The sequence below is a fragment of the Macrotis lagotis genome, chromosome X (assembly GCF_037893015.1).
Source record: "Macrotis lagotis isolate mMagLag1 chromosome X, bilby.v1.9.chrom.fasta, whole genome shotgun sequence".
Classification (NCBI taxonomy): Eukaryota; Metazoa; Chordata; class Mammalia; order Peramelemorphia; family Peramelidae; genus Macrotis; species Macrotis lagotis.
Genome location: NC_133666.1, coordinates 526494205 through 526508083, shown reverse-complemented (window position 1 = coordinate 526508083; position 13879 = coordinate 526494205). Strand labels below are relative to the sequence as shown.

At 34.4% G+C, this 13879-nt stretch overlaps 1 protein-coding gene across 2 annotated transcripts in view; it reads right to left on the bottom strand.

Annotated features, from left to right (window-relative positions):
* The window catches only part of BLOC1S5 (biogenesis of lysosomal organelles complex 1 subunit 5), a 59170-nt gene that overhangs the window by 37010 nt on the left and 8281 nt on the right, over nucleotides 1–13879 (bottom strand). For both annotated transcript variants that reach the window (XM_074208156.1, XM_074208155.1), the window contains exon 3: nucleotides 10809–10938. In XM_074208156.1, the coding sequence (XP_074064257.1) occupies nucleotides 10809–10938 (130 nt within the window). The remainder of the gene's footprint in view (nucleotides 1–10808; nucleotides 10939–13879) is intronic.

The window sequence follows — 13879 nt, the reverse complement described above, 5'->3', positions numbered from 1 at the left end:
TGATACTTTGTATGATATGTAAAATATGGTCCAAATTGATGTGAGACCTAGATAAGAAAAAGTTAGAAGGAAATTACCTTTCAAATATGTGAAAAGATGAAGAATTTATAAACCAAGTTTAAGAAAGGATCACAGTGAAAAAAATTTGAGTTCATAAAAGAAAAAACATTTGGCATAAATAAAACAATTTTTTCTTATAAAAGTCCAAGAAATATTAGAAAGGATTCAAATTTATAAAGATAAGGAGTCATGTCTCATTTGATAAATACTCAAAAGACATGATAAGGTAGTTTTTATTCTTTGAATTTGATTCCACTATCATCATTCCCTTCCAAGAAAAGTTTATCAACACGAAACTGTTTATCACAGAGATTGCACCAACTTTGATATTCACACCACATCTGACTAAATGGCTAGAGAGATGAGCAAAGAAGAACTCAAGTCTCCATTTAAAGAAGGATCAGGGGTAGCTGGGTGGCACAGTGGATAGGGCACTGGCCCTGGAATCAGGAGGACCTGAGTTCAAAACCAGCCTCAGATACTTAATAATTACCTAGCTGTGTGACCTTGGGCAAGTTACTTAACTCCACTGTCTAGCCAAAAAAAAAAACCAAACAAATAAATAAAGAATGATCAGAAGCCCAGCCAATTTTTTCCTTTCCAACCAGCTCCACTAACTTGATTGGACTCTACCACCATTATGCATCTCCCAGATACCTTCCACTCACTCCCTTTTTCAGTTTCCTTTTGTATAATGCCTTTCTCCTTTACATTACAAGTTTCTTAAGAGCAGAGACTGTGTTTGTTTTTCTTACTAGCACTTAGTTCATACCTGGCACATAGTAGGAGCTTAAAAACTCCTATACTATAAACTCCATATACTTTAATATGCTTTAAACTCCAAAACTATATTGTATTGTTTTCAAGAGAAAAAAAAATCTAAGCCATTAATAACCATATGAAAAATGCTATAAAAAACCACTAATAATCAGAGAGATTGAAATGAAAGCAACTCTGATATTTTACCCAGATTATTAGAATACCTGACAAAAAAGGAAAATATCAAATGCTGGGTGAGTTTTGGTAAAACAGGAACATTAAAGCACTACTGGTGACACTGTGAATTGGTCCAACTATTTTGGAAAACTATTTGGAACTACACTCAAACATTAAGAACCTATTATAGGGCAGCTAGGTGGCGCAGTGAATAGAGCTTAATAATTACCTAGCTGTATGATCTTGGGCAAGTCACTTAACCCCACTACCTTAAATTAAATTTTAAAAAATCTATTATAAGTCAGGAACTGTGCCAAACAGAGGGGAATATAGGAAGAGGAAATAATGCAAATCTTCAAAGAACTTACAATCTAATGGAGAAGATGTTATTAAACTTTTTTGACTCAATAATACCACTAACCAAGTAAGTACTCCAAAGAAACTAAAGAGAAAACAGATTCATATATAAAAACAGGTTTTTATAGTCACTCTCTTTATTGTAGCAAAGAACTAGAAACTAAGGAGATGTTCATTAATTGAAGAATGGATGAACAAAGCACAATATTTGAATGAAATAAAATACTAGCTGTAATAAATGATGAGGTAGATAGGTTCAGAGAAACATGGGCAAATCTGTATGAACTGATACAGAGTAAAGTGTGCAGAACCAGGAAAGCAATTTATACTATGTCAACATTGTAAACTGAACAGCTTTAAAAGACATAAGAACTTTAATTAATTCAATGACCAACCACATATCTACGGTACTAATGCCAAAGAATGCTATCCTCCCCTAGAAATACAGTGATGGACTAGATATACAAAATGTGTTGCATATTTTTGAATATGGTCAATATGGAAATTTGTTTTGCTTAACTATTTATTTGTATATGCAACAATGGTTTTGTTTCTTTCTCATTTTTCCAATTTGGAAAAAGATTTAAATCTCAAAAAAACACAAGAGATAAAGAGGAAAGCCCACCAACACATAAGGAGAATGGCATTAGAGGTATTTAAAGGAAGATATGGATGAAGGTCTCACAGAATGAAGAATTAACACAAGTACAAAGATGAACTGATCACCAAATTTGTAAATGACATTAAAATGAGAGGGATAGCATTGATATTGGATGACAAAGCTAACATACAAAAGCACGGGGCAGTCTAAAACAAAGGACCAAAACTTAAAAAAAAAAAAAAGGTTAAATTTAACAGAGTAAAGTCTTATGCTGTATTCAAAAATCAAAAGAAGTGAAGCAAAGCTAAACAGTGTATGAAAAACAACTGAGTGTTTTTAATGGACAACAATGCCAATATATCAAAAGTGTAGTCCAGAGCAAAGAAGAAAGTCTAGGTAAAAGGGGACTGCTAATGAAGCTGGGATTAATAAAAATGAAAGAGACTAAAAAGAAAGGAGAATTTCAAAAGACAAGCAATAAAGCATATGAGAAAAGTTAAAATTCCAAAAGATTAAGAGAAAAATCTGATTAAAGTAGGTAAACCAAGAGAGGGGAATCATATTCCTGGAAGCATGAATGAGTAAAATCTCAGGAAAGGAAACAAAGACTTCTGGCTAAGATGGAGATATGAAAACACCTGTTTTTCACATAACAGAAAAATATCTGAAAAGGACTCAGAAAGATTAATGAAAAAAGAAAAGCATGGAGGATCTCAGAAGTGACTTCCAATCTGTAAAATGACGATGACTATAAGTTGACAGAAGTAGGTAGCAGGGTCTCAGTGGGAAAATCAGATCTTAAATTTAAGAGGTTTACAAAGGCAGGGAAAGGGGCTCCTGCCAAGGAAATTGATCTGAGCATTATATAAACAGATACAAAACTAAGGAAGATCAGGAGAGGAGCTAAGCCTAAGAAACCATCGCAAGCTCCTGCAAATGGACTCAGAGGAGTCAAAAGCCATTACACATTCTAATTATCAGAAATGTGAAGTCAGATCCTGACTTCGGCCCATCAGAAAAGAAGCAGGAGGCAGCTAGGTGGCACAGTGGCACCTTCTCTGGAGTCAGGAGGACCAGAGTTCAAATCCAGTCTCAGACACTTAATTGCCTAGCTGTGTAACCTTGGCAAGTCACTTAAGCCCATTGCCTTAAATTAAAAATGTTTTAAAGAAGGGAAAAAAAAAACAGGGACAGAACTAGTCCCTATAAATCATGGTACAGGGTTAAAGGTCTTTGGCATGCACTTCTCAGAGTACTGAGAGTTATAGCAAGAACATCAGGAAGTCAAACTGGATATCAGTGTGATATCCACTACTTCACTAGACTTGTCAGAGTCACACAGAGTATATAACCAATTGCTAACTGGGGGAATTATACAAGGAGAAAATAAAATCACATTGTCAGAATCCAAAGTGGGCCAACCAGAGGCTTAGAAAAAAGCCAGGGATTGAAGTTGGGAATACGATCTAATACCGGTTACTCAAACTGAATCAGCAGTGGCAAGAGCATCTCAACTATACAAAGAATACTATGAATTGAGGCATACCAACTCATAGAACAGTGCCAAAAGGGATCAACAACCCAAACACAAAATCCCAAATCAAGAACTGAAACTGAAAATAAGTAAAAAGGAAAACACAAAGAAGAAATACTATAGGTGAAGAGAAGCCCAAAAGACAAACAAAAGAAAAAAGTGACTCCACAACTACAAGTTGACCCTAAGTCCTTTAGGATTTAATTGGTTTTGCCACAAGGTCCTATGACTGAAAGAAATGAGTTCAAAGATCAGCAAAAATGAAATTAGAATTAAAATAATGAAATTGGAAGAAAAAAATTGAAAAGAGAAAACTAGTTTTGAATGAAAGGTAAAAATTTTATCCAAACTTTAGACTTCCTGCAAAACAGAATGAAGCAATCAGAACTCAATGACTCCACAAGATAAGAAATATTTAAACAAAGTCAAAAGATTTGGATGGTGGTAAGGAATGGAGGGAGGCTGTAAAACAGAAGAAAATTCATGGTATCTACTATTGAGTGGAATATTCCCAATAAAACCATTTCAGGGTTAATATTCCTGGTGAAATCCTCTCAGGGTTAAGAAATATTAAAGAACAAATGATTATTTTTAAACCATTTCTAGAAGAAAATCCCTTGTATTCCAAACAGGAGGCTCACTCTCCTAACTTTTGATAAGACTGCTTTTATTGAATACTAGAAGGATAGTAGATTTTTTTCCCTATGAGAAAAACCTTGCATTCCAGGACAAGTTACATTACTTCAATAAGATAGTTATAATCCTGAAGGTTATTCTCACCATCTGGATGGTGAGGTAATATTTTATGAAAACTTCATTCTTTTCTTTGTTGCTGGGGTAGACTTTTCACAAGTAGAATGTAACTCTGAAGACTAACCAATGAGTGGAAAGAGAGGGACCATAGGGAGGAGGATTGCATTAGGCCATAGCTTGACTGTCAATTCTGGGCAGCTCCTTGATCTTCACTACCTTTGTGAGACTTGGAGTGTGCCCTTAACTCAAGAAAAGTCAAAATAAACTTTTTTTTTTGCTCAGAGGAGTCTCTCTATATTTTTTTTAATTTTTGGTTTTTACAAGGCAATGGGGTTAAGTGACTTGCCCAAGGTCATACAGCTAGGCAATTATTAAGTGTGAGGCTGGATTTGAACTCAGGTCCTCCTGACTCCAGGGTCAGTGCTCTATCCACTGTGCCACCTAGCTGCCCTCGAGTCTCTATATTTTTTTAAAGTGGATTTTTATCACACACACTATCAAAAACAACTACCCTGGAAAATAAATCAATGAGAGATAATTTAAAATTTATCTGACTCTCTAAAAACCAAGACTATACAAAGAACTTAAACAATAAATTTCAAGAAATCATGAAAGAAAACTTCCCAGATGCATTACTGCCAAAGTGCAAAATAAAAAGAGAAAATATTTCATCAAGCACTTTCTGAGAAACTTAAAACTCAGGTATGTCAGTGATAGTTAAACTCAAACTTCCCAGGTATGTCAGTTAAAATAAAGCTTCCAAATCAAAGTATTAAAAAGTTCAAGTACACAGGAATAAAGAGTTTAAGTATCACGGAACTATATAATCAGTATCATGTAAGACTTGGCATCAAGTACTAAAAGGAAAGAAAATAATTCATCCTGCAAATTTCATATGCAAAATATGGAATTGGAGTACAAAATTCCTGAGGAAGATGAAAAAAAATCAAGAGATAACAATAAAGGAAGGATATATATTATAGTTCTAAATATAAGAATAAAGACAGAATGCACAATTATAATGTAACAATAAGTCTCCCAGTAAAATATGACTAAATAAATACCATATATCATATTTCAGAAAAATCATACAGGAAAATTATCTGGAAACATTATAAACAGATAGCAAAGTACTGATCAAGAGATTTCACAGAAAAAGTTCAATGGAAAAGACAAGTTTAAATCACAAAGAAATTTTATGATCAAAACTCAGAATTATAATATCAAACAACAAATATTAGCTACAATATTTGGTCAGGAACAAGTCAGGGAAAAAAAAAACCTTTCACATTCCAAAGAAAATCAGAATAGCACAAGGCTCATTTACAAGAAATCAAAGGATCAACTGGGAAATATATAAAAAGCAAAGATTAGTCAGCACCACAAAATTTCATATCCTGCAAAGTTGATTCTGGTCTTCAATGAAAAAAAAAGACACCTAACAAAAAAGAAGACAAATTGAAATCATTCCTTCAAAAGTCCCCAGAGGTTTAAAAAAAAAGGTCCCTAGAGGTAAATAGGAATATTAAAGAAGCTCAAAAAAAAAAGGTTTACAAAGCAATGGAAGACTAATAAATGAAATTAATGGTTTTGTGCATTTAAACTATTGTTCAAAGAAGTGGATGAGCATCAACTAAAGTATACAATAAAAAAATTAGCAACTTAATAGGAAGCAGGAACAAATCTAATCTCAGAAAAAGAAATGGAACAAGTTCTAAGAGTGACCAAAGTAAAAACAACAAGGTCAAAACTCTAGGCCCTGAAAAACTCACAAAAGAATTTTATCAAAGATTTAAAGAAGTTAAAATCTCTAATATTTTCACATTACAAAAGATTTGTAATCTCTCCATAGATATCAGTTATCTATCCAAGGATAGGGATTACAATCCACATTCTTACCCATCCTGTAGTTATTTGACCTTTATTCTGGAAGAGGACCATGACTTCAAGGAGGTGATGTTATGACATGCAAGTGAACTGGATTTAAATGAGGCAGGACTGTACAAAAACACCAGTCTCGTTTTCTCCTAAGTAGCCATCTGGGTCTAGTGGCAAGATATAAATCATGAATATAGAGATGACCCTGGAAGTAGTGGGTGACCTTGGCCTTTTTAAGTTAAGGTCTCTAATAGGTCTCAGGTTAACTGAGGTAACACACATTGAATGATTAAGGCTAGGTAAGAAATGAGGCATAGAATGTCTCTTTTATTGAGTTAAAAAAATCAGTTTGAGAGAGAAAGACCCTTGAGGTTTCTGGTCAAAACAGAAACAAATGGTATTTACATTCACTCTGAGCCAAAGAGGGTCCAAAATATGACCCTGGGACTAGATCTGGGACCTATTGTTGGCCAATCAATGAGAGCCAGAGTGATTTAGGTTTAAAGACATAGTCAAGTAGTTCCATTTGAAATACAATGGCTTTTTTTAAGCTTGTTTTTTTTTAGTTATGTCAAGAAATCATAAATGAAAAATATACAGAACAAAAAGTAAATTGTCCCAATTTTTGAAAAATAAAAATAATAAAAACATAGATAAAAATTTAAATTTTTTTTTAAATCTAGCCCTAGATATAACTAACCAAGAATTATATTCTTATGGACAAAATATCCACAGATAAGGAGATGGTGCCTCAAGTAGAGAGAAAGACAACATGTGCTGAGGGAAGAAGGGAAAGACAAAACCCAAATCAATACATACAAAGCTATATAAAAGAGAAATAGGAATAATTAACAGAAGAAAGATGAAAAGTAAGTAGAGTTGGGGAAGAAGTAGGTGGGATTTTAGTTGAGACAGAAAGGAAGCTAGGAGTTCATTAGGTAGAGCAGAGAAAGGAGAATAATTTGAGATAAAAAAATAATGAATTTAGAGCTGGAAGGACCCGTGAAAAGTTATCCAATTCTCTCTTCTTGAGTAGAGTAAAAAGAGCACTAGATTTGAAGTTCGAGGTCCTGGGTTCTAATTCCCACCTCTGTCATCTATCAAATGAGATAATATTTTCAAAGCAAATCTTATCTACATCCTCTGATAAACTTAAACTGTATTGACCCAAAGTGCAGGTAACTTTCTTTACTTTTCCCTAATATCAAAAAATACCAATGGAAGACACTGGCTAACTACTAGATATCTCTTGCCAAGAGACCAGTCTATTATTTTTTAAGCATCCATTTTTTTGATGACATCCTTTATATTAATTCTTTGTAGTTATTGTTATGTTTTTCAGTTTGTTCACATTTACCAAGCACTTCCAAATTATCCTGATACTCAGTTTTGAAATTTTCCCAAGGCAATACACTTTGCTCTCCTTGTTTTAAATTTGGGGACCATTACCTTTACACTGATAGTTCAGAACACATATACATACATATTTACATACAATGCACATTTATATGTAATGTAAAACTTTTGGGATACTCTTTATGATACTTTGCTCTCTGCAGTACTAAGTCCAATTCCTCCATTAGGACTGAGGAGGAAGTGGGATAGCTTTATTATCCTTGATGACAAAAAAAAGGGTTAAAAAATCTTTATAGAACTTCTATCTCTTTAGTCTCCTTTTCAAGTTCTTCCTTAAATTCCCTCAAGATGAGGCTAATTCATTGATCTTTTGCCAAACTTGATATAAACTGGTCTTATATATCATTTCACGAAGCATCATCTTTCATTATCTTCCACCATCGTTCATCATAAAATTTTACAAACAAGTTTATTTTCTAAATTGACACTTCCCTTGGCTGTCTTATCTTATTCCTTGGCAAATGCTTGCCAACTGAAGCACTTTTAGGTTCTTTTGGTCTCTATGGAAAATTATTTACATCAGTTTTATAAGCATAAAATTATTGCTGTCTCTTTTTTTCTAGCTCCTTTTCTTCTGCCCATTTCTTATTTTTCATCATTAATAACTAGTTTAAATAGGTCAAGTTGGAATTTTTAAATTACATGCTTTATCTTTTTCTAATTTTTTATCATTTCTTTTAGTTTTATATTAATATTGGTTGTTGCTCTAATAAGTGTACATAGACATGCCATGGAATAACTGAAACATCTTGTCTATTAAAATAGAATCAATTTCAATTTTTGTGATGTTGTTGGTGTTTGCCATATCTAGAGTTTTTCAAATCTTTTCTCAAAATATTTTTTCCTCTTTCCTTTCCTTTATTGCTCATGAGGGTCTATATTTTTGGGGGGCAGGGGGTATTATGTTTACTCCTAAACAAGAATAGTTTAATAATGTATAAAAAATCATTTGTACAAAAATAAAATGAATATAAATAAGAAAAAGAATATGTTAAAAAAAAAAAGAATCCAGAATGAGTCCTAGCACCTGGAAGACTGGGAGGATAGTGTTGACCATTAGAGTAATAAAGAAGTTAGGAGGGGAAAAGTGTTTAGGGAGAAAGATAATGAGTTCAGTTTTAGGCATGTTGAGCTTAAGATATCCGCAGGATATCAAGTTTGAAATGCCTGAAAGGCAATTGTAGAAGGGAGATGGAGAGGGAAGAGGGTAAGAGAGGTAGATCTGAGAATCTTTGGGTCAGAAATGGTAATTAAATCAGTGAGAGCTGATGAGATCACCAAATGGTAAAGGAAGAGAAAAGAATAGATTCAGGATAGAATCCTATTGGATACCCACAACCAGGTATGGTTGAAGATGCAGCAGAAGAGACTAAAAGACTGTTTAGGTGGCCAAAGGAGAACCAGGAGTGAGTTGTGATATGAAAATCTACAAGAGAAGAGGGTGATTAACAGTATCAAGGGCTACAGGGAGATCAAGGAGAATGAGAGTTGAGTAAAGATCACTGAATTCAACAGCCAAGATCACTGATAACTTTGGAAAAAGGAGTTTTGGTGGAATATTGATATTGGAAGCAAGACTATAATGGGTTAAGAAGAGAGTGGCACCTTTTGTGGATGGCCTTCTCAAGGAGTTTAGTCACAAGGGGCAGTTGAGATAGAGGATGATAGTTAGGTGGTGCAGAATGCCAGGCCTGCATTCAAATCTAGCCTCAGACATTTACTCACTGTGTGACCCTGGGAAAATCACTTCAACCTGTTTGCCTCAATTCCTCATTTGTAAAATGAATTGGAGATGGCAAATCACTCCAGTATATTTATGAGAAAAAACCAATGGAGTTCAAATGATCAGGCACAACCAAAATAATTGAACAACACAATAATTAACAAAGTTGCAAGGTCCAGTCAAGGGTTGCTTTGAGATGCTGGTATGTTTCTAGGCAGAAGGGAAGGCAGTAGATAGGGAAAGACTGAAAATAAGTGGGTGGGGACTCCAGAAGCAGAAATCTGTTAGAGGAGATAATACACAATGGAAGTGCTTGTTAAAGGTGAAGGGATAAGTCTTGGAAGGAGTAATGCCACGTCTTCATTGTCTACATACAAAGGTGAAGGAGGAGATACTGGCAAATGGCATATAAATAACGTGAGATGAGGAGGAATGCAAAGCAAATGGTCCCAAATTTTCTTTAAAATGTGAGGCAAAGTTCTCAACTGAGAAGGTAGTGGGAGGGAAAGCCATGGGAATTTTAAGGAAAGATGAAAAGTGTGCATAAGTTATGACCAGGTGTGAGAATTTATGGCATCACTGCTCTTTCTAGGAGACTGGAAATCTGGTTGAAGACAAGTGTAGCATGAGACAGAAGGCACATGGTCAATGAAAAGATAACTCATAAGCCCACAGTCATACAGCAAGTAGATATGTCAATCATGTCTTGAACCCAGCTACAACTAACTCCAAAGTCAAAACTCTATTCATCACAATCTACATTTTAAGTCTGGTGCATTTACATTAGACTTTCCTCAATGAGGGAGAGACTGATGATTCACTTCATGTCTGAGTGAAGAATAAAGTTGGTTGGGAGAGCACTGGAGAAGAGAGTCATCATTTATTTCTTTTTTGAAAAAGGACATGTACGGTTCTAGCCAATGATTCTAAAATCTACCTATCTTACCCTTATATCTCTGCTGACCTTTAATCTCTAATCTCCAATGGCCTTTCAGACATCTAAACTGGATGTCCGGTGGATATCTTAAATACAACATGTACAAAACTGAGCCCATCAACTTTCTCCCTAAACCTCCCCCCTCTACTACCAAAACCATTCTACTAGTCCCTCAAGACTACAATTTAGGTCTTATCCCCAACTCTTCTTTAGCTTCCACCCTCATTGGTCCGAGTGGCCAAAGCCTGTCAATTTCATCTTTGCACCACCTCTCAAATAAGTTCTCTTTTCTCATTTGACACCACTCTAGTATAGGCTCTTATCACCTCATCCCTAGACTGCTACTGTAGTCTGCTGATGAGTCTGTGGAACTAAATCCAATCAACCATCAAAGTGATTTTCCTAAAGCATAAGTTTGACAATGTCACCCTCCAACTCAATAACTCTAGAGGCTCCCTACTGTCTCCAGGATCAAAATACAAAATATTCTATTTGACATCCAAAATCCTCCCTTTTCTCCAGTATTCTTATATCTTACTTCCCACCAGGTATTCTTCAATTCAGTACCATGCCCCAAAAAATTAATTTATAAGACAAATAATTGCTGGCTTACATCTCTGGAGAGCCTGGCTCAGCTGGTCCTGCATTGTTTCTTTACATTTCGGAAGGATCTGCTCATTTGTCTCCTGTATTACATTCTTCAAATTCTCAAGGACTCTCACTTCTCGGAGGCCCCGTTTTTCCTGTAGAATAATGAAAAAGGTAAGTTATTACCAAATAAATTACTTAAAATCTTAGAACAGTCATTTTGAACCTAGGATTCATGATCTTAAAAAAAGATTATATAGATTATATTTTAGTAAAATTGAATTCCTAATAATCCTAATTTATGCATTTAAAAATTTTTTTCTGAGGAGTCATAACCTTCACCAGAATGCAAAGGCTCGATTTCACAAAAAAAAGGACCCTTAGGTCCAATTTTCTGAGGGTTTATACACTCTTAAGTTATTTCTTGGATATATACATATATATATATATATATATATATTATACTTCTGTATGTACATGTAATCTCCTTGATGAAATGGTAACACCTTCTAAGCAGAGTCTTTTTCACTTGTGTTTTTAGAATGTTTCCCCTTTTTTTAAATGTAAAGCTGATGGTGAGAGTAGTTTAATGGAAACAAGTACCAACTAAAACATGATTTTTAAAAGCATGAAACTTTCAAGTTCCAATTCTCAAGTATAATTTGGAGTAAGCAGAAGGTAAGAAAAATCTACACTCTTATTTTTGTAGATTATTTAAAACTAATGTTTTCTCAACTATAAGACAACAAAGGAAGCTCAAAGGACTATGTCAGCTCCCATCAAAGTGTATTTACTGTAGTAGAACTTGAAATCCTATTCTTTCTAGGAGCTCCTTCACCTTTATTATTCATGAATTCATTCAGTATTTACTGCGAACTTATTATTCAAAGAACTATGCTAGGCAATGTATTAAATACAAAGATAAGAGAGGATCCAGTTCCTATTCGTGTCACTCCCCCACTCAATAAACTCCAGTGGCTCTAAATGAGTACAAACTAGTCTGTTTCAGTCCACTATACCTATGAAGCCCCAAGCCCTTGATAATATTTCATCTTCACATCCTATCCAATCATCCAGATCATCATGCCATCTGCCTATTAGCACATGTGGGCATCCTCAATTTAATCTTCTGCTTTCAACCTTTCAGTCTGGACACAGTATTTAAATCAAGAGTACTACTACTTCTCTAAGAAGTGTGTGTCAATTGCCTACCTTATAGCTCACTCACCATCCAGGTAAATCCCCAGATCAAAATTCTCTTCCTTGACCAATGCTTCCTTCTATGTGCTGTATTTCTTGATTAAAATGTAAACTACTTCAGGACAAGATCCATCTTATTTCTTTATTTGTTCTTCCAGTGACAGATGCATATTAAATACTAAATGATTTTTATACATTCATTCCCTATGGCCTCTAAGGTCAAAAACAACTTCTCTACCTGGTATTTAAAGTCCTTTTCTATTAATTTTTTTTATTTTTTAAACCTAAATACATAATAAGAAAAAAAGGACCATTGTCATGTGCAGAGCAAAACATAAAAGAGGATTCATAATAGAAAGCACAAATTTCCATTTTAAGAAAGCCTAAATATTCAAAATTGTCCTCCTTTGCTTCCTTAAGGGTTTTCTTCTGTTCTCTGCCTTAACTGTTTACTTTCTTCCTCCCCCCCCCAGCCCTGACTATTAAGTGTGGATGTATACATATACACATATACATACACACTTAAATAATACACATACATATATACATTTAATATTTGCACATACATAATATATATATACATAGAAAAGATACATATATTCATATTCAAAGGTATCTATATATTTAGTTTGTGTATATTTCTCATTTTTGTAGCATTTCCTGAAAGCAACAACCTCTCCTCATTCCTCTATTTTACTTCTACTTTGTCACCTTGCCCCTACATTCCTTAACTTTTTGCCCTTACAAGAATTCTTTTCTCTTTCCCCTTCCCTACTGATCTTCATAGCCTTCTATATGCCCCCTTATTCTATTCTCTCACCTTTTAACTCCATACCCTCCCTATCCCCTTCATTTATTCTTTCATTTAAAGTTTTCATTTAAAGTTTTCATCGAGGTTTCAACCTATCTTTCTAGCCTCAATAACTACTTCCCTCTGCTACTTTATGGCCTAGCCAATCTGGCCTTCTTACTGTTATCTGTCACCCTCTTTTTTCTCATATCCAGGTCTTGAAACAGGTTCTTCACCATTCCTGGATCCCTCCTTATCTATCCTTTAGAATCGTGACTTTCTGGAGAATTTAGCTCAAGCACCAATATCTAAATGAGGTCTTTTTTTTTAAGGTTTTTGCAAGGCAAATGGGGTTAAGTGGCTTGCCCAAGGCCACACAGCTAGGTAATTATTAAATGTCTGAGACCGGATTTGAACCCAGGTACTCCTGACTCCAAGGCCAGTGCTTTATCCACTATGCCACCTAGCCGCCCCTAAATGAGGTCTATCTCAATCCTTCTTAGCTGCCAGTTCCTTCCTGAAAATTAATTTGTTTGTACAGTACTTTAAATACACTTCTAAATGTTGCCCTCTTTAGAGCAGAGGATACTTAAAGGGCAAGGACCATTTAATTTTTGTCATTTATTCCCGGTGCCTGGAATAATGCCTGGCATAACATATTAGGCTTTTATAAATACATGTTGATTACCCAAGAATTTTAAAATCTGGCATAAATATATACACATACATTTATATACATACACATATATAATACATATATGTGTGTGTGTATGGGAAACTTGCATTTTTTTATTGAATATGTGTTAATCTTGGCATGTTTTAGAAAAGAATCAGAATTAAAACAGTAATAAATAGGTCTAAAAATAATGACATTTGTTTAGTCTACATTCATAATTTAATTACCTATATGGAAAAATATCTCTACAGATGAAGAGTGGCAAGATCAACTTAAAATTTTATAGAGTTGCCTGAAATTATTGAGAAATTAAAGTGACTTTTCCACAGGAGTTTACAAAGGTTAAACTGACTTTTCCACAATCCCAAGACTAGTATGTATTAGAGATAGGACTTCAACTCTAGATTTGGTGATCATAAATCAGCTCTCT